This window comes from Capra hircus, chromosome 25 (assembly GCF_001704415.2).
Source record: "Capra hircus breed San Clemente chromosome 25, ASM170441v1, whole genome shotgun sequence".
NCBI lineage: Eukaryota > Metazoa > Chordata > Mammalia > Artiodactyla > Bovidae > Capra > Capra hircus.
Window position 1 is genome coordinate 5,442,941 of NC_030832.1, and position 26,920 is coordinate 5,469,860.

The following is a 26,920-nucleotide window of genomic DNA, read 5'->3' on the forward strand; positions in this document are numbered from 1 at the left end:
GGGCAGAAGAGGCAATTGTGTTGCAGGAAAAGAGGTGAGGATATTACCAGCTTAATCACCCTTTAGCTTCTGAAGCGGGTTTCTTATTCTGTGTTAATAGAGCTATACATGGGCGGTGAGGTTGATAAGGGTGATGACACGCTATTTGTTGCTGTTTAGTTGCTAAGTCGTGGCTGACTCTTTGTGAACCTGTGGACTCTAGCCCACCAGGCTCCTCTGTCCATGGATTTCCCAGGCAAGAATATTGGAGTGGGTTTCCATTTCCTTCTCCAGGAGCATCTTCCCGACCCAGGGATTGAACCCACATCCCCTCCATTGCAGGCATATTCTTTCCACTGAGCCTCCAGGGAAACCTCAATGATATGATACGTCTTGATGATAATCACAGCATCACTGTATTCAAGCTACTTTTAAGTATCTCTTTTTTAAAGATTTTAAACATTAATTCATTTGTTTACTTATTTGACTGCATTAGGTCTTGGTTTAAACAATTTAGTGAGTCGAGAAATGCTTTTTACTTGTAGTGGTATCTTGCCTACCTCATATCTTTCTTGACTGACTTTCTCAGGATTCTCAATAAAGAGGCAAATGAGGAAAGACTCCAGGCACCGATCTTTTCTGCTGGGGCAGATGGGTGACTTAGTGCATCAACCCAGGTGTTCTGGACTTTCTTGGTATGTGGATGTTACCTATTGACAAGAACGTTAAGCCTTGGAAGACTTCGGTAAGTCTACAGTAAACCTTGGTTTAAGGATAGAGTAAACAAACAAGTGGGCTTCCCTATTGGCCCAGTGGTAAAGGTCCTGCCTGCCAATGCAAGAGATATGGGTTCCATCTCTGGGTCGGGAAGAACCACTGGAGAAGGAAATGGCAACCCACTCTAGTGTTCTTGCCTGGGAAATCCCACAGACAGAGGAGCCTGGCAGGCTACAGTCCATGGGGTTGCAAAGATTCGGACCAACTTAGCGACTAAAACAACAAAGGTCTTCGTTGCAGCTTGTGGGACATAGTTCCCTAACCAGAGATCAAATCTGGGCCCCTTGCACTGAGAGCATGGAATCTTAGCCACCGGATGACCAGGGAAGTCCCTTAGTCTTTCTTTCACGATGTTATTTAATATTTGTAGCAGTCCAAGGAGTGCAGCACGAGAAATGGCCCCACCTTACAAACAGGGAAGCTAAGATTGAGTTGAGTTAACATATTCTTGCCCGGAGAATCCCATGGACAGAGGAGCCTGTAGGGCTACAGTCTATGGGGTCACAAAGAGTCGGACATGACTGAAGCGACTTGGCATACAGTTTACTTCTATCTCATAGCTAGCAGGCATCCAAAATTTAATCTGAACCCAGAACTAGCTGATTCTCAACAATACACATGGTATCTAGGACATCTTGGTTATATATCCATGTATTTGAGATTGAGTTTATATTCCTAAACTTGATGGGTTGGGATTTATGTTGAAAATACCATGAGAAGGATGTCCAAATGGTAAATTACTTAAAATTCTTGATTTATTAGTGATAGAGAAAGTTGACTTTCCTCTAGGGCAGTGGTCCTCAACCAGGGGCAGTTTTATTCTCCAGAGGCATTTGGCCAAACAGCTTTTATATATAACCCTTTATGTGTGTGCTTTAAATCCAACGAAAGTTGTTTAAAAGTATCCTCTTGAATATATACGGATTTGGTGGGGAGGAGGGGGCTGTATTTAGACTTAACTAGTTGTTCGTCCACCTGGCTGCAAATAAGTAAGAGAAGACATTTAACACAGATGAAAGTCAAAGAAGGGGGTAGTGGAGGGTGGGGGGTACATGCAGGATGAAAGAGAAAGAAACACTAACAGGAAGAGGCAGATAGAAATTTAGAGGCTCAAAGCCAGAGTAATCGAAACAGACTTTGGAAATTGTGGATCTGAGAAAAAATTAGAGGTTAAGGGGTGGGTAAACAGGAAGATAAGGAAAAGTAAAGAGACAAATAGAATAAAACCAAAATAGATGTGTGCATGAAAAAGGAGAGAGAAGTGGTAAGAGAAGAAAATGCATCCTTAATGCTTATTTAAGAATGGAGAAGGTAGAACCTTATTAGAAGGTGAAGTAGAAATAATTTAAAAAAAAAAAAAACCCTCATTTCCCCAGTAGTTCAGTGGGTAAAGAAACCCCTGCAATGCAGGAGATGCAGGTTCAATCCCTGGGTCGGGAAGATCCCCTGGAGGAGGAAATGGCAACCCACTCCAGCATTCTTGGCTGAAAAATCCCAGGGACAGAGGAGCCTGGTGGGCTGCAGTCCATGGGGTTGCAAAGAGTCAGACACAACTGACGTGACTTAGCACACACTCACATTGTATATTTGAATGTTGTAAGAGACTAGATCTCGAAAGTTTTCATCATGAGAATAACAATTTGTAACTATGGGAAATAATGATTGTTAACTCAACCTAGGGTAATAATTTCACATTATACACCTCTAGCATTATATTGCACACTGTCAATGTGCAATGCTACACATTTACCCTATCTCAATAAAACTGGGAAGGGGGATGGGAGATCTGAAATCTGTGGAGAAAGAAAAGGACTTCACAACCAGTATGGGATCACATGTCTGTTTTTATCCAGTCTTGCTGTGATGATCTGCCTGTGGTTATAAGAACAGTGTTACGGGAGTGCCTTGCCTATGTGTCAGAGGCTGCTGTGCACGGGTACAAAGTCCATCTGGAGGGAGACAGAGACACGTGGCTCTCAACAACGTTGATGGATTTCAGTGGAACAGAAATGAGCTTTCCAAAGTGAGAAAGCAGTCTGGCGGGGTGTTTTGCTTGAGATACTCTTTTGATGATGCTGTGCCCGTGTGATACTCAGAAAAAGCAGCTCTTTCGCTAAGTGCCTGCCAGGCCACCCAGCCTGGAAATCAGTGATAAAGCTTAAGCGTCCCTCAGGGTCTGTGACCTCAGAGGGTTACTTAGTCTGACTTTATCAGTGGCGCCTCTTCTTTGCCATTATATTGCTTATTAGTGGAGCTGATTTTTTTTTTTTTCTTAAACTCTGTTAATGTTATACAAGGGGAAGGGACCATTTGAGCTGTCAGACAGGAAGCTGATGAGTGTCTCCCCAAAGCATGCCCTTTGCTCTGAGTTTGTGGGGGATGGTTGAAATGGCTGTATCTGTCTTACAGATGAAGGTGGTAAGCACCTCAGTGTCAATGTGGGTGCGTTAGGAGGGCAGGTCAAAGTTTAGAACTCAGTCTATGGAAGATCCACTGGAGAAGGGATAGGCTACCCACTCCAGTATTCTTGGCTTCCCTTGTGGCTCAGCTGGTAAAGAATCCGCTGCAATGTGGGAAACCTGGCTTCGATCCCTGGGTTGGGAAGATCCCCTGGAGAAGGGAAAGGCTACCCACTCCAGTATTCTGGCCTAGAGAACTTCATGGGGTTGCAAAGAGTCGGTCATGACTTAGCAACTTTCACTTTCACTTTCTATGGCTATTGACTAAGCAACAATCTTCTTCCATACGTAGGCAGAAAGGGCTCTTGAATTTCTACATCCAGAGACTTTTTTAATCTGGAAGGCGTGTGATCACTTGGTTTCAAGCCAGTGTCTGTAGCTGACCATGTGTATTAGCGGCTTTAAAATCCAGGCTCGGTATCAAACCCTTTGCATTCATTTCTCATAAACATAAACCGCACACATATAAATAATGTTCATTCTGGTATAGCAGTTATGCTGGTAACTGATGGAAGCTCAAAATGGTTAGAAGAGCTAATAAATGGCAGAACTGCCTTCTGTTCTGTGTTCATTCAAAACAATTCCCCCCTGTCAACTGTACTACTGTTTTAAGAAAATGATGAGTTCAACAGGAAGCACCCTCAGCTAAGAAGCTGAGATTTCCAGTTGTGGGGTAGAGCAGACCAGATCTGAATCCCAGAGCCTACACTCGTCAGATCTGAGACCTTGGGCAAGAAACCTAACCTCTCTCTGGGTTTATTTCCTTTAAAATGGGGGTAATCATTGTGTCTACTTCATGCGATTAAGTGAAGGTTTTTTTTTCTTTTTTTTTTTTTTTAAGTAGTGTAGTATACTACTGTCTATGTATGGGCTTCCCAGGTGATTCAGTGGTAAAGAATCTACCTCCCAGTGCAGGAGACAGAGGTTCAATCCCTGAGTCCGGAAGATCCCCTGGAGTAGGAAATGGCAACTCACTTCAGTATTCTTGCCTGGGAAACCCCTGGACAGAGGAGCCTGACGGGCTTCACAGTCCATAGGGGTCGCAAAGAGCCAGCCATGACTGAGCGATTGACCACCAGCAGCATAGTATATGTATAATATAATCTTATATTTATATAAACGTTTATCTCTAAGAATGATTTTTTAGAAGATGTTTGTCACCTTTGAGAAGCTGATATTCTCCTGGAAGAGACGGGCACATATGAAATGCACTGGAATTACACACCCAGTTGAAATCAACCCTGCAATACGAGTGCCAGGAAAGGGCATGGTGCCAGGAGAGAGGGAGCAGTCAGTTCTGTGTGGCACAGCCGAGGAGGAGATGAGATAAGCTTTGATAAGAACATAATTTGATGCAGAGGGAGGGTGCTTCCGAGGAAGGGGACATGGTGAGCCCAGATTTTGAAACATAAAATGCATTTATGGACAAGTAGATTCAGACAGAGCATAGGGTCCGGGACCAACATCATAGAATGTGAGTAAAGTAGATGGGATTAGTCAGAGCATGAGTCATGAAATATATTAATTTTCATTTTTTAAAAATATATTGTACCCAACAAATTTTTTAATACACTTGGCAAATCAGACTTTCATCCATTTAGGTCCATATTTGATGCATCTCACCGACTTGATGGACGTGAGTTTGAGTGAACTCCAGAAATTGGTGATGGACAGGGGAGGGCTGGCATGCTGCAATTCATGGAGCTGCAAAGAGCTGGACACGACTGAGTGACTGAACTGAACTGACACAGAAGAATAAGTAAATATAAATGGTACTAACCCTCTCATTAACCAACCAGAAATTGTACTGAGTTCTGTTATATTTGATCCTCTGAAACTCACAAGTCTGGAGGTCATAAGATAAACAGGCAAACAAAAAATGGCCAGGGCCGACATCAAACTGTAAAGACTGAAACTCTAAAGTACTCTGAAGAAAACTGGCTGTGAATCCAGAACCAAAGGAAATGACGTCACAGAAGGAAGTTAAGCTGAGCGCGAAGGCAGGGACTAGAAGGACGTGGGAATACGTTCACATAGCTTCAGAACATGGCAACCCACTCCAGGATTCTCGCCTGGAGAAGCCCATGGACACAGGAGCCTGGAGGGCTATAGTCCATAGGGTCACACAGAGTCAGACACACCTGAAGTGACTTAGCACACACACACACATCTCCAAGAACATAACAATCTGGGGCTGTTTAGCAGGAGAGCAAGACACTCTTATCAGCCTGTTAGAGGTGATATTGTACTGAGTTCCAGTGCCAAAGCCAGCCATCCACCTTTTAGGAAGTGGAGGGAGTGGAATACTTTCCACTGGAATTTCCCCCAGAATGATTAACATGACAGAGTTTCTATTATATTTAAAAACACTTGCCTTCGTGATTTGAAATTGCTGCGTTTATTTCTTACCTTGTTCCCAGGACACTACTGGATAATTGGTAATTAAATTTCTGTTACTCTCTCCCAACACAACGTCTGTATCTGATAAATTGAATAGGCCTGCCAACACAAAAGAAAAAGTAATCAAAACTTTCAAAGGAGTCCTCTTCATTCCCTTTTTGTATCTAAAAACCAAATGACAGGTTCTGCAAGTAAACGTGGCAGATGGGAGAGAGGGTGAAGAGACAGAGAGAAATGCAATTATCCTAAACTGTCTCTTTTAAGGTACTTTCCCCCTGCACTTATGTAAGAATTGACATGAGAGTTTTGTAGAATGAGTAACTAATAAATTACAGGGCATGAAAAAGAACATATGTTTTTTTTTTTTTCTGGGGAAAAAAATAAAGCTTTTAAATGATTATTTCCTTGGTGACTTTTTCAATTTACTCTTTGGGATCAGAAGTTCATCATCTACATATTTAGATTTATATATTCATTACAACTTTAAAAACATTTTCTGGCACTTTAACGTCATCCCATATTGTCAGATTTAGGAGTAGTATACTGGAAGCTAAACCAAGAAAATGGTTGAGTTCAGTTCAGTTCAGTTGCTCAAAAGGAATAACAGTGACCAGGAAGAATTCAGGCAGTGTGTAGAATCATCTTCTATCAAGAAGGAAGAATCTTAATTACAATAAATTAATTGTAGGGGAGGAAAACTTTTCCCATCTTTCCTTCTAGCATCTTTGGCTAGGCTAATAATTAAATTGACATAGTTAGCACATTATTGACCAGATGGTTTTGGCGGAAACTAACACCTATGGTGTTAGCATGTCTCCAGTCAATGGTATGTTAACAGGAGATAAATTTAATTCATACATAGATAAAAATGTGACTGAAAGAAATGACCCAAGCAGGTAGCTTTTGTACCTTCTTAAACAAAGAAACAATAAATTTGTGACTAATTAATAAGACAAATAAGTTTGGACTTGTAGTAGTAAGTTGCTGAGGAAGTGCCAAGTTTCGTGCCTGTAGCCTTTTTTGGTCCTGAATTCTCTATCTCTGGTGACGACCATCTCTAACTTGGTGGAGGGCGGGTACTTTTCCTGAGGGAGATTTATTTCCTACTTTCAGGCGGACATAAGAAGGTCAGGGTGTCCTTTTTGTACTGACTGTTTCTTAAATAACTTTAATTCAAAATAATCCGTACGCCAGGGTGGTGTATTTTGGGGTAACGCATTCTGTCTCCTTCAATCCTGCCACTGAAACTTCCAAAAAGTTTCATTATGTATCAGCTGAATTCATAGGTTGCTCCATCTCATCGAGCCGATCTCGTATTCTTGAAAATAGGTCAGTGTAGTTAAAACTCATTTCAGGAGGCGTTGATGCAGGTGGACTCCCAAATTTAGCCTATGTTGCTCAAGTAATCACGTGTTTAAGAAGAAGCATTTCTATGGAAACAAAAGAAAGATAATGGTGAATAACTGGAGCGTGTTTAATTGTAGTTTTTGAGTACTGAGGGCAGCCAGTGGGGATTTCTAGATGACAGGCTTGAAGTCATTTCAGAGGAGTGAGGGCAGGCGGCAGTCCCCTGAGAGATTTGCCTGTTTTGCCACCTGAACGTCTCTGGTGATATTTCTGAGTGGCCCACACAGTAGCAAGCCCAAAGGTTGTCTGTACATAAGCAGTTGTGGTGATTTCTCTGAAGTTTATATCAAGTTGTCCAACTTTACCTTACAGGGTTTTTGGGGAGAGGAGAGTTTTAGTTCTAAGTGATTTCAAATCAGAAAGGTGGGAGAAAATTGCAAACATTAGCTTGGAGGGTTGTAGCCAGATTTTGGAGGAAAGAGAAGACTTCAGGATCCAGTTAATTTACAAATAGAAAAGCATAACCACAGAGATAATTAACAGCACTAGAATCTAATGTCTGTAAAGATATAATATTGGGTCATAATCCCCCCACTATCATCACGATTTTTCTATCAATAATAACCTCAGTAAGATGAGTTTGTTTGCAAATTTAGTCGCTTTCAGTACGCTTGGCTTAGTTATTTACCTAGGTGCAGCAAGAATAATGGTTGATCAGATAGATTTTAAAATATACTTTGCCTGAATTTTCCATAAGGAATCTCAGATTAGACTCTTAAAAACCTCCTGAGGCTAGGGAACCAAGCCAACAGCTTTCCAACAGATCTGCCCTAGGATTTTTGTGTACAATACGTTTACATTTGGGTTAATTGGTCCTCAGCATTTCCTGAGGTTCTTGAGTCAGCTAGGATGTGACCTTTCTTACTCACCTGATAAGATTTTCTGGAATCCTATAAACAAGGTACAAAGCCATTTTTCCAAAGAGACTTTCTTGTTGCCGTAAAATCAAGCTTAGATCCTTAAAGCTGTCTGGTCACACCTGAGTCTGTGTATTGCACTCAAATATGGCATCCTAGTCAAGTCTGTGATGTAACCAGGGTTCCCATCGTGTCCTATTAGGAGGAGAACAGCATATTTTTTTTTTTTAAAGAAGACTTAATTTGAATTTTTTAAAAAAAATATCCAATTTTAAAGGTTGCTTTCCACAGTTATTACAAAATGTTAGCCGTATTCCTCATATTGTACAGTACATCCTTGAGCTGATCTCATAGCTAATAGTTTGTCCTTTCCGCTCTTCCACCTCTATGTAACCCCTCCCTCATCCCTCCACTGGTGATCACGTGTGTTCTCTACATCTGTGAATCGGCTTCTTTTTTGTTATGTTCACTAGTTTGTTTTTTTTTTTTTTTAGATTCCACAAATAAATGATACCATCCAGTGTTTGGCTTTCTCAGTGTGACTTATTTCGATTAGCATAATGCTTGAGAACAGACTCTTACTGGGTTTATGCAAGTAGCTCTATTGCCGTGAAAAAAACAACACTAAGAGCTTTTGAGTTTTAGAGGGATCAGGTAGGTTGAAAAAGATAAATACTTCATCTTTATTCTCAAAAATAAATTTTGATAAATTGCTGATAGCCTAAGAAAAATGAAAAAGATACATTTTCCTTAAATCTGAAAAAGTAAGACATAAAAGACATAATAATATTCCAAATAAAGAGTCATGAAAATTACAGTCACCCTCATCAGTTAACACAGTCCCATGCAATTAATTCTTGTTGATCTTCTCGACTGTTTTTTAGCAGTTATATAAAGCCATCAATTTTCCTTTTTTTTTCAATAGAGTTCTATAATCTTTTACCAAGTTCAGTGGTATGATCTGAAAGTTCCAAAAAGCATGTGCTTGATAGAGTCCTTTCCTCGAAGCTCCTTGAAGATGAAGCCATTTTGTAAAAACATCAGAGTAAAACAGTAACTGTCCGTAAATGACAAGAGGCTTAAAGATGTCAGTTAGAGGTCTGATAAGAGTTTATTACAAGAAAATTTGATTAATTCTGTGATATACAACATTTCAATATCATAGCTATTATTTGGTGATGACATTTACTAGGATGACTGATCTCTAGTAATTTCCTATAATTTCTGTACTTACATATACCCTTAGGAATGCAGTATTAAAAGCTTAATATTACTTTTTATTTCACAAAGCTTCCCATATAATTTAATATCAAATATGCCTCGGTTAGTTCAGTCACTCAGTTGTGTCTGACTCTTTGTGATCCCGTGCACTGCAGCACGACAGGCTTCCCTGTTCATCACCAACTCCCGGAGTTTACTCAAACTCATGTCCATCAAGTGAGTGATGCCATCTAACCATCTCATTCTCTGTCGTCCCCTTCTCCTCCTGCCTTCAATCTTTCCCAGCATCAATCAGGGTCTTTGTTAGTGAGTTAGTTCTTATGGCCAATGTATTGACATTTCAGCTTCAGCATCAGTCCTTATAATGAATATTCAGGACTGATTTCATTTAGGATAGACTGGTTGGATCTCCTTGCAGTCCAAGGTACTCTCAAGAGTCTTTTCCAACACCACAGTTCAAAGGCATTGATTCTTTAGCGCTCAGATTTATTTATAGTCCAACTCTCACATCTATACATGACTACCTGAAAAACTATAGCTTTGAATAGGTGGATTTTTGTTGGCAAAGTAATGTCTCTGCTTTTTAATATGTGCCTAGGTTGATCATAGCTTTTCTTCCAAGGAGCAAGCGTCTTTTAATTTCATGGCTGCAGTCACCATCTGCAGTGATTTTGGAGCCCCCCAAAATAAAGTCTCTCACTGTTTGCACTGTTTCCCCAGATGCCATGATCTTAGTTTTCTGAATGTTGAGTTTTAAGCCAACTTTTTCACTCTCCTCTTTCACTTTCATGAAGAGGCTCTTTAGTTCTTCTTCGCTTTCTGCCATAAGGGTGGTATTATCTGCATATCTGAGGTTACTGATATTTCTCCTGGCAATCATGATTCCAGCTTGTGTTTCATCTAGCCTGGCATTTCTCATGATGTACTCTGCATATAAGTTAAATAAGCAGGGTGACAATATACAGCCTTGACGTTTTCCTTTCCCTATTTGGAACCAGTATGTTGTTCCATGTCCAGTTCTAAATGTTGCTTCTTGACTTGCATACAGATATCTCAGGAGGCAGGTCAGGTGGTCTGGTATTCCCATCTCTTTCAGAATTTTCCACAGTTTGTTGTGATCCACACAGACAAAGGCTTTGGTGTGGTCAATAAAGCATAAGTATATGGTTTTCTGGAACTCTCTTGCTTTTTCGATGATCCAATGGATGCTGGCAGTTTGATCTCTGGTTCCTCTGCCTTTTCTAAATCCAGCTTGAACATCTAGAAGTTCATGGTTCGTGTACTTCAAGCCAGCTTGTGAGATGAGTGCAATTGTGCGGTAGTTTGAGCATTCCTTGGCATTGCCTTTCTTTGGGATTAAAATTTTGAAAACTGACCTTCCAGTCCTGTGGCCAGTGCTGAGTTTTCCAAATTTGCTGGCATATTGAGTGCAGCACTTTCACAGCATCATCTTTTAGGGTTTGAAAGAGCTCAACTGGAATTCTATCACATCTACTAGTTTTGTTCATAGTGATGCTTCCTAAGGCCCACTTGACTTTGTATTCCAGGATGTCTGGCTCTAGGTGAGTGATCACACCATCATGATTATCTGGGTCATGAAGATGTTTTTTCTCTAGTTCTTCTGTGTATCCTTGCCACCTCTTCTTAATATCCTTTGCTTCGATTAGGTCCATACCATTTCTGTCCTTCATCGAGTCCATCTTTGCATGAAATGTTCCCTTGGTGTATCTAATTTTCTTGAGATCTCTAGTCTTTCCCATCCTATTGTTTTCCTCTATTTCTTTACATTGATCACTGAGGAAGGCTTTCTTATCTCTCCTTGCTCTTCTTTGGAACTCTGCATTCAGATGGGCCTATCTTTCCTTTTCTCCTTTGCCATGAGTGTCTCTTTTCTCGGCTATTTGTAAGCCCTCCTCAGACAACCATTTTGCCTTTTTTCATTTCCTTTTCTTGGGGATGGTCTTGATCCCTGCCTCCTGTACAGTGTCATGAACCTCCGTCCATGGATCTTCAGGCACTCTGTCTATCAGATCTAATCCCTTGAATCTATTTCTCACTTCCACAATATAATTGTAAGGGATTTGACTTAGGTCATACATGAATGGTCTGGTGGTTTTCCCTTTCTTCAATTTAAGTCTGAATTTGTCAATAAGGAGTTCAGCATCTGAGCCACAGTCAGTTCCCGGTCTTGATTTTGCTGACTGTATAGAGCTTCTCCATCTTTGGCTGCAAAGAATATAATCAATCTGATTTCAGTGTTGACCATCTGATGATGTCCATGTGAAGAGTCTTCTCTTGTTTTATTGGAAGAGAGTGTTTGCTATGACCAGTGCATTTTCTTGGCAAAACTCTGTTAGCATTTGCCCTGCTTCATTTTGTACTCCAAGGACACATTTGCCTGTTATTCCAGGTATCTCGACTTCCTACTTTTGCATTCCAGTCCCTTATGATGAAAAGGATATCTTTCTTGGGTGTTAATTCAAGGAGGTCTTGAAGGTCTTCATAGAACTATTCAACTTCAGCTTCTTTAGCATTACTGGTCAGGGCATAGGCTTAGATTACTGTGATATTGAATGGTTTGCCTTGGAAACAATCGGAGATCATTTTGTCATTTTTGAGACTGCCTCCAAGTACTGCATTTTGGACTCTTCTTTACTATGACTGCTACTCCGTTTCTTCTAATGGATTTTTGCCCAATGGTCGTCTGTGTTAAATTCACCCATTCCAGTCCATTTTAGTTCACTGATTCCTAAAATGTTGATGTTCATTCTTGCCATCTCCTGTTTGACCACTTTCAATTTACCCTGGTTCATGGACCTAACATTCCAGGTTCCTATGCAATATTGCTCTTTACAGCATCGGACTTTACTTCCATCACCAGTCACACCCACAACTGGGTGTTGTTTTTGCTTTGGTTCTGTCTCTTCATTCTTTCTGGAACTATTTCTCCACCAATCTCCAGTACCACATTGGGAACCTACTGACCTGGGGAGTTCCTCTTTCAGTGTCCTATCTTTTTGCCTTTTCATACTGTTCACGGGGTTCTCATGGCAAGAATACTGAAGTGGTTTGCCAGTCCTTTCTCCAATGGACCACGTTTTGTCAGAACTCTCCACCATGACCCATCCATCTTGGGTGGCCCTACTCGGCATGGCTCATAGTTTCATTGAGTTAGACAAGGCTGTGGCCCATGTGGTCAGATTGCTTTGTTTTCTGTGATTGTGGTTTTCAGTCTGTCTGCCCTCTGGTGGAGAAGGATAAGAGGCTTATGGAAGCTTCCTATGGGAGAGACTGACTAAGGGGGAAACTGGGTCTTGTTCTAATGGGCGGGGCCATGCTCAGTAAATCTTTAATCCAGTTTTCTGTTGATGGCTGGGGCTGTGTTTGACCTGAGGCCAAACTATGGTGGAGATAATGAAGATGATGGAGACCTCCTTCCAAAGGGCCCCATGCAGGCACTTCCACACTCAGTGCCCCCAACCCTGAAGCAGGCCAACAGCGACCCGTGCCTCCACCGGAGACTCCTGGAGAGTCGCGGGCGAGTCTCGGTCAGTCTCTTGTGGGGTCGCGGCTCCTTTCTCCTGGGTCCTGGTGTGCACGAGGTCTTGTTTGTGCCCTCCAAGAGTCTGTTTCCCCAGTCCTGGGTGAGTTCTGGTGTAGGTCTCTGGGTTCTGGTGCACACAAGGCATGTCTGAATCCTCAGAGTGTCTCTGGCAGGTATGGGGTTTGACTCGAAACATGATTGCACCCCTCCTACCATCTTCCTGGGGCTTCTCCTTTGCCCTTGGATGTGGGTTATCTTTTTTTGGTGGGATCCAACGTTCTCCTGTCTACGGTTGTTTGGCAGCAAGTTGTAGTTTTGGAGTTCTTGAAGGAGAAGATGAGTGCACACCCTTCTACTCTGCCAGCTAATATAGCTAGTTAGTCTAACATTCCCCTGTTTATAAGGAGAGAAAACAAAAATTTTAAAGTTGTGCCAGGAAAATTCCAGAGTTACTTCCATATCAAAGGATTAGAATCTGATTTGAGAATCTTGCAAAAATATCAAGTTTTTAAAATTTTGATTGGATGGAATCACAGATAATTATGAAACATAATTATCCATTTAGCAAGTTTAAGACAAGAAGACTTCAAAGGAAAATATGAAAAGTTACATAGTTCTGAGCAAAATTCAACTCTTAACATTGAAGTTTATTTAAGTACTCAAAAGCCTGATCATAAAAATAACATGAAGCCCAGGAAATTATTTTGGTAAGACACAGAGTCGTTGCTGTCTAGGGAGAGTATTTTAAAATAAAACAAACAGCAAAAAAACTCTCATAATATCTTATCAAGAGCAGACCAGTAATTTGAGAAAATTTCCTTTCAACAGAGAGAAAACCAAATTCTAACTTTTCACTAGTGTATTTTTTATATTAAAATTCATTCCTTCATCTTTAACTTAATTACAGCTATCCCAATCTTAGTCAGCTTCACCACACAGAAAATTCATTTCCCAAGAGTCCTTTTTTCATAAGCCTACTATGACTTTCTTTTCTACATTCAGATTTTCCTTTTTCCCATTCTGAAATAACCAGCCTCTCTTTAGGGCAAAATTACTTTATTTTCCCTCAACAAAAAAAAATGCATCTTTATTTCTCATAACCTCTCTTACTAAAAACATGCATTCTACTTTCCTTACATACAGAGATGTTTCCCTTATAATCTCTAGTAATTTTAATTACATATAATTATATTTTTAACCCTTAAAAACCTTAACTTCTAAAGAAAAGAGTTGTGAACTATCTGTTGTACCAGCATCCTTTCAACTGTCCGGTTTACAAATATATTTAATAATTTTTAGAAACATATGCTTCCTCATAGTACACTTTTCAAAAGATGTAGCTCCAGACGTGTTCTCTGACAGATTCAAGTATCTTTAGGTACTCAGTAATGAGAGACCCAAAGTGGATAACCATGTTTAATAATTAATGTTTCTGTATTTCACATCACTTGTAAATGATCTAGATACTCAGTGAATTCCCATCATTTCACTTAACTTGGGAAAATTTTAAGGTTTTCAATTACCAACAGATTTCGGAAAACTATTTATATCGTGCACATATCATGAAGCATAATCATCACTGAGAAGTTCACCTGGAATCTCCTGTCTTACTTACATCCATCTAAACTATTTCCTCCCAACAATCAGGTTTGGATGGCCCACAAACGTTTCATGAGACACTAGACAAAGCCAGCATCATCTCAAGCTATTTTTCTTGCTGATAAATTTTGTGACAGAGATACCATGGGCTTATAAGACTTTTTAGGAAACCTAGTTAGAATAAAAGTATTATACTTAATGCTGATAAAACTAGAGACATGCCTGCACTCATTAATCCATCAGACTTAAACTAGCTTTTATTTACTGAATATGCTACACCATGCAAACTTGAAAAACATTTGGGTTAGTTTCTGATATTTGTTGACATTTAGAGTATTTACTTTGATAAACACCTATTTGTGTTTAAACCAGTTATATAGAGCTCTTTACACATTAATTTTGGCAGTGCTGTCTATAAGTAAAAACATATATATTATATCATTCATTTACAGACTGTAAACACAGACACAGAGATCTTAAAGTTTTTGTTCTAAAAGTTTAGCCAGGAGATGGCTATCATCTTGCAGAATTCACTAGCTTATAAATGAACAGTTCAATAAGTTAACTGATATCTGTAGAGAAAACACTTATAATTTGTATTTGTCCTTCACAAGTGATTTTATAGAAGCTGTGGGCAAGAGAGTCTTTGTAACAACTTGTATTAAAAACAAAGCAAAACAAAACTCTTTTCCCTTTTATCTCTCTTCAGTCTTAGGTGAAGGTGGCTATAGTTTTAGATACTTCCTGGAGGGTTTCCATTGAAAAGACCTGGAAAGATTTGCAACTTCAAGGGACAGAGGGGGAAAAAGATTGCAAGTTTCCTTCTAGGCATTTTGGAGTATATTTGTATATTATTCAAAAATCTGGAATAATTACTATTTAAATTCTCCCTTCTTAAGTGCAGGACAATTGTAATTTCGGTGTCCTTTTTTTTTTTTTTTCTTTCCAATATCTGCAAATGTCTGAAGGTGAATAAGAAAGGATTTGAGCACTTTCTTGATGGCACAGTGGTTAAGACTCCATGCTTCCAAGGCAGGGGGCGTGGGTTCGATCCCTGGTTGGAGAAGTTCCACATACCAGGCGATGCAGCCAAAGGAAAAAAAAAAATAGATTTCAGTGGACTGTGAGTTGTTTTCAGAGTTATGCTTTGGTTGCAAATCAAGAATTGCTCATTTCCACTCTTTTTCTCTTGAATTCCTGTGAGCTCTCTTCAAAGAATCCTGTAGCTTTTCATTATAATGCTTAGCGTTAGGCTAGCCCACTCAACCCCACTGTTTTGAATTCTGCCTTTCATATCAGGGAGGAAATTTTCTCTAAGGCAGAAATTAAAAGATTTCTATGTTCCAGAGCTTCGGGGTTTAGTGCAGTGGGCTTTTGAAAGGACCGTATGACGCGTTCAACAAAGGTGTTCGTGTGTTCCTCTCTCTGAGTGCACAATTTAACTTGAGACCAGTCTGCCGCAGAGGGGATCGCCTGTGCTAACGTTCCTATCAGCGCCCCAGAGCCAGCCTCCATCTGCGCCATTTCCTGGTCATTTGCTGGAGGGCCTGGGAGAATTTCTGGCCATCTATTTCTTCTGTGAGGGAGGCTGTGAACGGCTCTTAAGCTTTCTCTTTCCTCTCTTATATTCACAGGATCCTCTGAAAGTGGAAGGAAAAGGGCTTTGTAATTGACAAGGTCTGCTGCCCTCCAGGGAATGTGCCTTCTTTGGGTGGGGCTCTATGATCCATCCATGATGGACGCTGTAGAGAAGGGCCTGGAGCTAGCAGAGCCCGGTGGAAAAGCCCAGTAATGGAGCCCCCTGTCCCTCCTGGGTGCATCTGCCCAACCCACTCCCTGTGTTTCAGCATTTACATGATGACTTGGATAGCCTGGATCTGGAGATCTGGCTGGTGTGTCTTCTGCAAAATCTCGTAAGGAAAGGGAAGTTGAAACAGGCAGCTGAGTGCACGCAGGCTTTCTCTAGTTGCGATGAGCGGGGGCTACTCTTCGTTGCAGGCGGGGGCTTCTCACTGCAGTGGCTTCCCTTGCCGCAGAGTGCAGGCTTTAGGGCGTTTGGGCTCAATAGCTGGCGGCACATGGGCTTAGTTGCTCCGCAACATGTGGGGTCTTCCCAGACCAGGGATCAAAACCAAACTCCCCTGCATTTACAGGTGGACGCTTAACCCCTGGACCACCAGGGAAGTCCCCTCGTCTGATTTTAGATTGAGGACTGCTGGCCCAGGGAGGACCTGTGCATACGGCAGGCTTCGCTTGTGTTCTCCTGGGTGATTTTTTCCCCGTGTGACAATTGATAACACAGGTGGAGACCAGGGAAAACACTGACTGTCTCTGGGAGGAAAGTGATGGACACAAGAGTATTCATGACATTCCTGACCAGCGTCACTGCAACCCAGGAATCCGTTCACTCAGACTTTCTCTCCCGCTAATTTCAATTTAGAAAAAGGACAGGGCCTGTGCCATGCTTGCTTCCACTGGGCCCTGTAGGCAGAGATCCAGGAGACGGAGCTGGTCAGAATTCTTACCTTCTGCCCAGACTTGTCGAGGGGCCCAGAGCTCTCAGATGCAGTGTCCTTAGAGGGAACAGGGTCTTGGCCGTGAGGAGCCCTGTCTTGATGCCCATACTGTAGGAGAGGAAAGCCTTTCCTTTCTTCCCTTCTCGGATCTTGAATATCCTAACAATTCTCTAGGAGATCTTCTCCAGGGGATCTTCCTGAACCAGAGATCGAACCCAGGTCTCCCACATTGCAGGCAGACTCTCTACCATCTGAGCCATTGGGAAAGCCCATCCTAATAATTAATTGACCCTAAAAACAGATTAATTGGAGAAAAAAAAATTTAGTTTCAGACCTATGGGTGCTCCTAGGGGCTTCCCTGGTGACTCAGATGGTAAAGAATCTGCCCGTAATGCAGGAGACTCAGGTTCAATCCCTGGGTTGGGAAGATCCCCTGGAGAATGGCGTGGCAACCCACCCCAGTATTCTTGCCTGGAGCATCCCTATGGACAGAGGAGCCTGGCGAGCTACAGTCCATGGGGTCATGAAGAATCGGACATGACTGAGTGACCAACGTGGGTGCTCATAAATATGTGAGTTTCAAAGACCTTACCAAAGCAGGCAGCTTTCACAACTTTTAGGCAAAAAATCACCACGTTTGTGAAGAACAGACAAGTTGAAGAAGTCTGGGCTTGGGGTGGTAAGTTCCTGAGGTCGTGAGGAGGTTTATTGACACAGCTTTCTTGACCCTGAATTCTGTGTCTCTGGTAACAAGGATGCTGTCTACCCTCCTGGTCCAGGGAGGGTGCCTTTCACATGGGAGACTTATTTCCTGCATTCAGGGGACAAAGGAAGATTGCTGGCTGCTTCTTAAGGAACTTTTAATTCAAGTAATCAGTATGCTAAAGTGGACGCTTTGGGGTGGCTGATTCTGCTCCTCTTCGGTATATAATGTACAGCATAATAGGCAATGAATATAGATAAAGATAATGAAATTTTAAATTGCAACTCTAATAAGCATTTTTCACCCCTAACTAAGTGACAGCTCTTTACGTATTTTTATCTCACTTAATGCTAACACTGGGGCTTCCCCAGTGACTCAGAAGTGAAGAAGCCGCCTGCCAATGCAGGAGACATAGGTTCGATCCCTGGAAGATTCTGGAAGATCTCCTGCAGAAGGAAATGGCAACCCACTCCAGTGGGTTGGAGAATTCCATGGTCAGAGGAGTCCATGGGGTCTCAAAGATTCGGACACGACTTAACAACCAAACAACAAAAATAAGAGAAAAACATGGTGGCTCCATAGAAGGAAATAAAAACTCCCCATGGGAACATGTAGGTTCCAGCTCGGGCTCCTCTCTTAGTTGACCTTGAAGCAGAGGAGTTCTCTGAGTATCTTATCAGACCAGCGTAGTTCCTGCTGTAGCGCCCTCTAGGGGCCATTTTAAGGCAAAGCATAAAAGCAAGCGTCAGTAACAACTCGGCAGCAGGAACCCAAAGGAGGCTATAGACCGGAGGATAATCCCCACAGCGCTATTCAAGCAGAAGACCGAGTGTCTTTTTGAAAGGGACCTGACCGGCTACCAAGCTGCTGGCTGACAGGAGGGGTGTAAGCTCGCCTGTCTGCATCCTGACTTCCTCGTCTTCTGTGCAGTTGCCTCACTGGAGTGCTCTAAACTTCAATTTGATGATTGCATCCTCAAATCCCTTAATGACGGTGCCTATCAAAATATAAATAATTACCTGGTAATTTTGTATTTGCAAACTCTATGCTAGCTGTTTATGCTTCACTGCAGTTCAGATCGGAAGTTCTCTGCGTGCAAGCCTGCGTGCTAAGTCGCTTCAGTCCTGTCTGACTCTTTCGACCCCATGGACTGCAGCCCACCAGGCTCCTCTATCCATTGGGTTCTCCAAGGAAGCATACTGGAGTGGGTTGCCATGCCCTTCTCCAGGAAATCTTCCTGACCCAGGGATCGAACCCACGTCTCCTGCATTGGCAGGTGGGTTCTTTAACACTAGTGCCACCTGGGAAACCCAGGGACCCTCTCTTTTCTAAGTCAGGGGAATTTCCAGAGCTCACAGAGTGCTTGATGTCCACAGCACAGTTCTCCAGCCAAGGCATCCGGTTTCACCTTCAGTCACACTCAACACTGACCTCTGTCGTTTTCTCACGCTATTTATAACTACCAAGGAGGCTGACTTCTTGTTTTGGTGCTGGTGATGCAGACATCTGTTCTCATCAGAAGTTCATTCCTGGAACTTTCAAGTCCAGTGGCAATCCGTGAACAGCACTGGGATTGCTGTAAACTCTTCCTCCTCAGTAATCTATTGTGTTTTTTGGACAGCATCCACTTTAGTTCATGGAAGGCACCCCCCACCAGCAGGTTACCTCTCCTCATCTTCCCTCTAGTTCCTATTTTGGCTGCATCCGTTCATTATTCACAGAAGCCCAGCCCCAGAAGTGCAGGGGATCATGTGTGTTTAGTCACTCAGTTATGTCTGACTCCTGCGACCCCATGGACTGTGGCCTGCCAGGCTCCTCTGTCTGTGATATTTCCCAGGCAAGCATACTGGAGTGGGTTGCCATTTCCTTCTCCAGAGAATCTTCCTGATACAGGGATTGAACGGGGGTCTCCTGCATTGCAGGTGGATTCTGTACCACTGAACCACCAAGGAAGCCCCAGGGAAGCTGGGGATTAACCAGTGGGCCAAAAGTAAAAAGTGAACTCCACCAAAAAAAAACCTTTTGCTGGGATGCTTCTCTGACTGTACAGCTACAGAGAGGATGTGTTTGGATGCTGGGTCTTGATATGAATGCAAAGAGAAGCAACAGAGCCGACAGAAGCCAGGTGACAAATCCTGGGCTTCCGGGGATGGTATTTTTCTTTTCGATCCTGTTTTTAAGCAGACTTGTTAAGAGTTTGCAGCTGACAGCTCCTCCAGAAGTATTATTCTTAAAAGCTGCACTGAAATTATTCACCTCATGTAAAAACAAGTGCGATTTACATCTAATATGGGTAATTACTTTTACAGTTAATTAAAAGCGCTCTCATTAAACTCCTGCTGTGATGCCAATGCATAACTGTTATTTGCAAACAGACCCTGGGTTTGAGCTCACCTCTGTGACATATTGCTCCTACCTGAGAGGGGGCTGCCTTCCACGGTATCAAATTTAATTGTGCTGAGCCAGCAGCCCTGTGTTGCCGAGCTTCTGCCAACTCGCTCTCCTCCCTTGATAACTGAGCTGGAAAAAGCACCGAATGAAGAGAACAAAGTAGTTTGTGGGGCTGAAGTTGTAATTCTCAAAGAAGTTGAGTTCCAAGATGAATTCCCTCCTCTTTATTTGCATAAGAGCTAGGTTTGCAAATATTTCTGGGGTCTTTGCTGCTGCCCCCTAAAAGAAATCCCCCCCCTAAAATACCTCCAAATGTTTATAAATTTAGTACCATTGATTTCTGACCTAGCTACTGTCTTGGTTCAATGGATTTATGTTGAGATCTTAGTTTACATGCACTTCTGCCATTTGTATTATTTCAGGAGAAATAGCTCTTAAATTCTCAGTCTTCCTCAAGCTTAAATGGAAGTCTTAGTGTTTTCAGAATATTCTGTACCTCGAAACACAGAACCTTAATACATATTAATAAACGCCTCCTCAAATTATCACATTCCTGGCAAGTAATTAAGGCTTATTAATTAAAGCACATAGTCATTTGAGGCTTAAGGTTTGAGGGAGCAGAAAGATTGTGATATTTCAAGACGTTTACAGACCCAGTGAATTTGATGTTCTGGTGTAGTGCTTGGCGCTTTTGATATTTTGTATGGTTATTTGCTGCCATCTGCTGGCCATAGCTGATATTGCAAGGGGCTGAGTAAATTTGTGAATGGAGATGTTAAGAAGTGGGTACGAAATGTCGGTGTGAATGTTGTGTACTGATCTTCTTGTGCACGTTGTGTACTGATCTTCATGTATTCCAGTGGCCTTGTCTGAGTCTTAGTCCTTGGAGTTGAGTAAATACAGACTGAGGAGTTTGACCGAAAGAAACACATGATATCTTACTTGCACCAACTCTGGTTGCAAGACGCTCAATTTTTTTTCTTCCTTTTTTTTTTAAAGTAGGGCAGAATCTTCTTTAAATAAGGCAATTAAATTTAGAACATTGATTTAAATATTTGGATTCCAGGACAGTATATGTTATTGAGACAAGTCTAAAATACATAGCTGGTAGACCAGATGGATTTCAACCCCTCTTATCTCAAATCATCAAAGCCAATTCCCCACCCTCTCTCTCTTTGATACTGTTTTTTGTTTTGTTTTGTTTTGTTTTGTTTTCTCTTCTGCAAAATGGAAACATTGAGCCAGTGGTCCTTATCACTGATAGTTATTTTCAAAGTCTGAGTCTTTGTGGAGGTCAAAACAATTAGACTCAGGTTGCAATAAATCACCAATAATGTTCTAAATGCTAGATGCTAAACTCATAACTGGTTGACTTCTTTTAAACTAGAAATAATTGTAATGTTCAGAACAGCAAGTGTCCAAGCTCTTGGGAAAATAATGCTATTTGGAAGGAAACCATTTATAATTAAAAGGGAAGAGAATAGACCATGCCCAAATTTGCTTCCTTGCCAGAAGGATTATTGCTGTTCAGTTGCTAAGTCATGACTATTTGCGACCCTATGGACTGCAGCACACCAAGCTTCCCTGTCCTTCACTGTCTCCCAGAGTTTGCTCAAATTCGTGTCCACTGAGTTGGTGATGCCATCCAACCATCTCATCCTCTGGTGCCCCCTTGTCCCCCTGCCTTCAATCTTTCCCAGCATCAGGGTCTTTTCCAATGAGTCAGCTCTTCACATTAGGTGGCCAAAGCGTTGGAGGATTATTGGGGGCTGGTTATTTTTGAGAGGCTGCAGATACTGGAGTATCTCTGAAAACAGTAGAAGCTGGCTTTTTGAGAGGGAGATTTGTATTTCGAGAGAAAAAGAAAAATCTCCATTTGTAAAGATATCTCCATCTCCATAGAGAAGGAGGACTCTAAGTCTCTAGAAACCCTTGCGTGGGAGAAGGCAAGAGCTCAGGTCTCCATCACAGCCACACCCTTGTTTACTGTGCTTCCCTGATAACCAGCATCCCAACCCTAAGGCCTTTTTATCTTTGGCTGAAGACGGTCCTTCAGGGGGTGTATGGGCCATTTCTGGCAGTTACTTTTCCTGGGTCTCTCCCCACTGTACAGGAGGCAAACAGGGAAAAGGCCTTCTAGTAAATCCTCCACATGCAAATAAGCTCCATTCCCAGAGTGCGCTCTTAAGGCCAATTTGTCTGTAAGTCCAAGTTAGCCTAGGTGCTCAGCTGACAGCCAGCTTTGTAGAACCATGATAGTTTAGAGTGGTATAAAGCTGTCATATAAATGCTATGTTAAAAAAAATAATAATGAAGAAAAGAGTATAGGATCTTGAGAAGCACCATAGTCCAGTACAGCAGCTGGCATACAGGGGCTGGCGTGGAGTGAACAGGGCAGAAGGAGGGGGGAGGAGAGGGGTGGGGAGACGGTGGAGCTGAGGGACCGTCAGCAACACGGGACGGAGGGCGAGCTGTGGTTTCACTCATGCTTTTTAATGTGGGTGGCATGGCTTCTGGTTCCTCGCTGGGTTCCACTCCATCTACCCCCCTTGAAGAAAACAATTCGGTGAGGTCTGGGCAGTGGGTCTGTTTTCCTCCCCATAGATGACACGGTAGCCGTGGGCTGAATTCTGGATGGGTGCCGCAGCCTTTGTGCACCCTCCTACCTTCAGGTCCTGAGCGGCAAACCCTAACAGTGCCCGCTCAAATACAGGAAAAGCCCGTGCCGTTTCCTGCACCCTGACCCTCTTCCAGGTCTGCAGTTCGTCCTCCTCCTTGTTGCTCTCAGTCCTTTCTCTGGGCCTCTGATTCTTGGTGCCTGTTCGTAGTACCAGCCCCATCTCTGCTGCTTTTACAACTGCTTCTGGACAATCCTGGGTGGGAAACAAAATCATATACTACTGTGCTCTATCCAGTACAAGGCACTAAAGTGCACAAAGACACACTGCTTGTGGAGGATGCACGCACGTGACAGTGTACCCCGAACACGCGAACTACCTCACGTGACTGGTCGTGAGCACACATGTTCCCGTCAGTTCGCTCGTCTATAGGGGAAGGCTCGTCTGTAGCGGACTCACTGAGCTTCTTTTCCTCTCGTCATCTGTCTTTGTTACCGGGAGTTTCAGCCAAGATCCTAGGAAGGTAGGAGGAAAAAGTATTGCCCCTCCTCCTCCCGTAAGGTTGATTCAGAATTTTAAATGCACTTTTGAATTCTGTTTTTGGGAATATGATGATGTAATGCATTGCTTCTCGGTGTTCTAAACTGTCTGGCCATAGCATTTATTTTCTGTTTGAGAAGAAAGAACAAAACACTTGGCTTTCTTCCATTCGTAAGAGCAGTTGATCATAAGCCCTGTTTGGACTTGTCAGCTGAGTCTTTGGCTGTTTCCCCTGGCTCCCAAGAGATGACTTGAGCCACAGGTATTTCAGGATCCGCTGGAGAAGGAAAGGGCATACCATTCCAGTGCTCTTGCCCAGAGAGTCCCATGGACAGAGGAGCCTGGCGGGGCTGCAGTCTGCGGGGTCGCAGAGAGAGTCAGTCACGGCCTAGCGACTAGACGACAACAGCTCTACGTAAGATATAAGCGCCCTGCTCTTTTCTTTCCATTGCCCTTCCAGTATTAATAACTGAGATCATCCATTTTTAGGACAGTTCCAGGGGCTGGACTCTGAAAACACAGGGGACCCTGGGCGGTAACAGCTCTTGAGAGTGAACGTGATCCCCAGGATTGTTGCTGTTTAGACTCCTCTGCCCGTGGGATTCTCCAGGCAAGGATACTGGAGTGGGTGGCCATGCCCCGATCTTCCTGACCTAGGGATCGAACCCTCATCTCATGTCCCCTGCATTGGCAGGAGTTCTTTACCACTAACGCCACCTGGGGCGCCCCCTGCAGGCTCCTAGCTTCTAAGTCTCCCGAGGCCTCCAGAATCTCACTGGCCGGGGTGTCTCTCTCCACCTGCTTGCAGAGACCTTTGCCTTCCAGGCTCTTCGGAGCCCTGCATGACGCTGATCCGTGATGCAGCACGATGGTGCTCCTGCACGGCGGACAGAAATAACCCTGACCTACAAAAATCGTCAGAAAGAACTGGCACGAGAAACGTAGAAGAAAAGAAATCTCTCTCGGGAGACGAAACAGCTTCTGAAAAGAATAGATACGCACACGCTTTGATGTCTGAAAGCCAGAGGAACTCAGAAGCCTCTGGAGAGAAAACTTTAAAAATAGAACGGCTTTTGAAGTTCTCAGGGACTCCACTCAGAACCGGGTCTCCCAAAGACGTTCGGTGAAGGCCACTGATGATATAGCTAACGGGTCTCAATGGCCTGCCATCAGCTGAGACCATGGCCGATATGCCTCACAGCAAGGGAGGCAGCTGTTATTGTTATTACCTTTATTTTACAGGCGGAGAAACTGAGGCGCTGCTGGGGGAGCCCAGTGATACGGATCCAAGCTTCATGATTCCATAGCACATGTGGGTTTCCATCTACTTCGGCAGTTCTTCACAGTTCAGGGTTTCCCAGGTACCTCAAGAAGCATGGCTGACTCCTCTAGGGAAACTGATTGTAGGTGATGAGTCTAGGGCTACAGATTCATACTTAACACTTGAGCACTTGATCTGTTCCCCCAAGCGAAGCCATCCAACAAAGTACTTCCTCGACTCCTCCGGCTTGGAAAAGGTCAGGTCAAAGCCTGTAGTCTGCAGACACCCACTCTCCGCCGAGCGATCCGAACCATAATTTGTTCCCGCCAAAGTGACATTTTTCCAATTTGAGTCCAGCATTGTTCAGAAGCAAGTGCATGTCCCCTGGGGCACCTCCCGCGTTGTTCTGCAGCAGATGACAAACCAACAGTATCATCTAAATAAAAATTCCAGCGTGGGCTTAAGTAAATTAATCCTGACAAGAATAAATTGAATAATCTTTGGGAAATGGCGAGAGCTTGGATCTTGCCAGATGGCTTTTATCTGTCCCTGGCTTGGGTCCTTGGTGGCAGATTTAAAAAAAAAAAAACCTGCCTTGGGTTTATTGATTTTGTTCCTTAGTTGATTAACACCTGCCATTTCTGTATGAGTAAATCAAAATCGTATATGGATTCATCCTTGCAAACTCATCATATTTTCATCTGAGGAAGAAAAGAAAACGCATGCTTTCCCTGGTCAGAATGGCATCAAACAGGCAGGGAACTGCATTTGCCTGCCTGTTCTTTAGATGATATCTCCGAGGTTTAAACAATCTACACTTTCATCTCTCCCATACCAAACTAATCTCTACTTTCTCTTCATGTTCCTTAGAGTAGGGTCCTAACCTCCAGTATCTAATGCCTGCTGATCTGAGTTGCAGCTGATGTCATAATAACAGAAATAAATGCAATACCCTTGAATCATCCTGAAACCATTCTTCCTCACCGCCCCCCCGTCCCCCCATCCTTGGAAACATTGTCTTCCATGAAACCTGTTCCTGGTGCAAAAATGGCTGGGGCCACTGCCTTAGAGGATGACTTCAAAGAGAATTTTCAGTGGGAAGCAGGGCACTCCTCTGCCTGCAAGGTCAGTCGGAGACCTCAGCTGTTAAATTAGGAGTCTGAGTGGGGAAAGCATGACTCCATGTCCTCTGACTGTGCTTCTCAGATCGTCCGGGGTATCTCACTATCTTAATCTGACTGGTGGTTAAACAGCTGAAATTTATTTTGCTGAAGGTCTGGAGGCTGAAGGTCTCAGAGCTGGGTGTCAGTATAGTCAGGTTCTGGTGGGCGCTCTCTTCCTGACAAGCAGATGACATCTCGCTGTGTCCATGTGTGGCCTCTTCCTGGTTCATGAGTGCAGGGAGATCAGAGAAGCTCTCTCACGTCCTCCCTCCGGTGCCTCTTCTTGTCGGTGTTCAGTCAGTAAGTCGTGTCTGACTCTTTGTGACCCCACGGACTGCAACAGGCCAGGCTTCCCTGTCCTTCACTATCTCCCGGAGTTTTCTCAAACTCATGTCCATTGAATCGGTGATGCCATCCAACCATCTCATCCTCTGCCACCCCCTTCTCCTCCTACTCTCAATCTTTCCCAGCATCAGGGTCTTTTCCAGTGAGTCAGCTCTTCACATCCGGTGGCCAAAGTATTGAAGCTTGAGTGTCTTTTCTTATAAAGGCACTAATCCTATTAAATTGGGATTCCATCCTTACAACTTCATTGAACCTTTATTATATTTTTAGAGGCCCATCTCTAAAGTCAGCCAACATGGGGTTCAAGGGCTTCAAACTATGCATTCGGGAGATACAACCATTCTGTCCACAATACTTTTTAAAATGTGAGTTCTGATTCAGGATCTCTTTGTAAGTATGTGTGTGTGTGTGTGTGTGTGTGTGTGTGTGTGTGTGTGTGTGTAATACAACGGATATAATGCAATATGCAATGTATATAATATAATGTGTATATAATATAATATAATGTATATAATACAATGGAATACTACTCAGCCATAGAAAGAAAAAGATAATGTCATTTGCATCAATAAAGGACAGAAATGGTATGGACATAACAGAAGCAGAAGATATGAAGAAGGGGTAGTAAGAATACACAGAAGAACTATACAAACAAGATCTTCATGAACCAGATAACCACGATGGTGTGATCACTCACCTAGAGTCAGACATCCTGGAATGTGAAGCCAAGTGGGCCTTAGGAAGCATCACTACAAACAAAGCTAGTGGAGGTGATGGAATTCCAGCTGAGCTATTTCAAGTCCTAAAAGATGATGCTGTGAAAGTGCTGCACTCAATATGCCAGCAACTTTGGAAAACTCAGCACTGGCCACAGGACTGGAAAAGGTCAATTTTCATTCCAATCCCAAAGAAAGGCAATGCCAAAGTATTCAAACTACTGCACAATTGCACTCATCTCACATGCTAGCAAAGTTATTCTCAAAATTCTCCAATCCGGGCATCAACAGTACGTGAAACATGAACTTCCAGATGTTCAAGCTGGATTTAGAAAAGGCAGAGGAACCAGAGATCAAATTGGCAACATTCACTAGATCATCGAAAAAGCGAGAAAGTTCCAGAAAAACATCTCCTTCTGCTTTA

At 42.9% G+C, this 26,920-nt stretch overlaps 1 protein-coding gene across 4 annotated transcripts in view; it reads left to right on the plus strand.

The window, feature by feature from the left end:
• The window catches only part of RBFOX1 (RNA binding protein, fox-1 homolog 1), a 1,098,419-nt gene continuing 1,072,072 nt past the window's right edge, over positions 574-26,920 (plus strand). For all 4 annotated transcript variants that reach the window (XM_018040930.1, XM_018040927.1, XM_018040928.1 and 1 more), the window contains exon 1: positions 574-724. In XM_018040930.1, the coding sequence (XP_017896419.1) occupies positions 677-724 (48 nt within the window). In that variant the 5' untranslated portion in view covers positions 574-676. The remainder of the gene's footprint in view (positions 725-26,920) is intronic.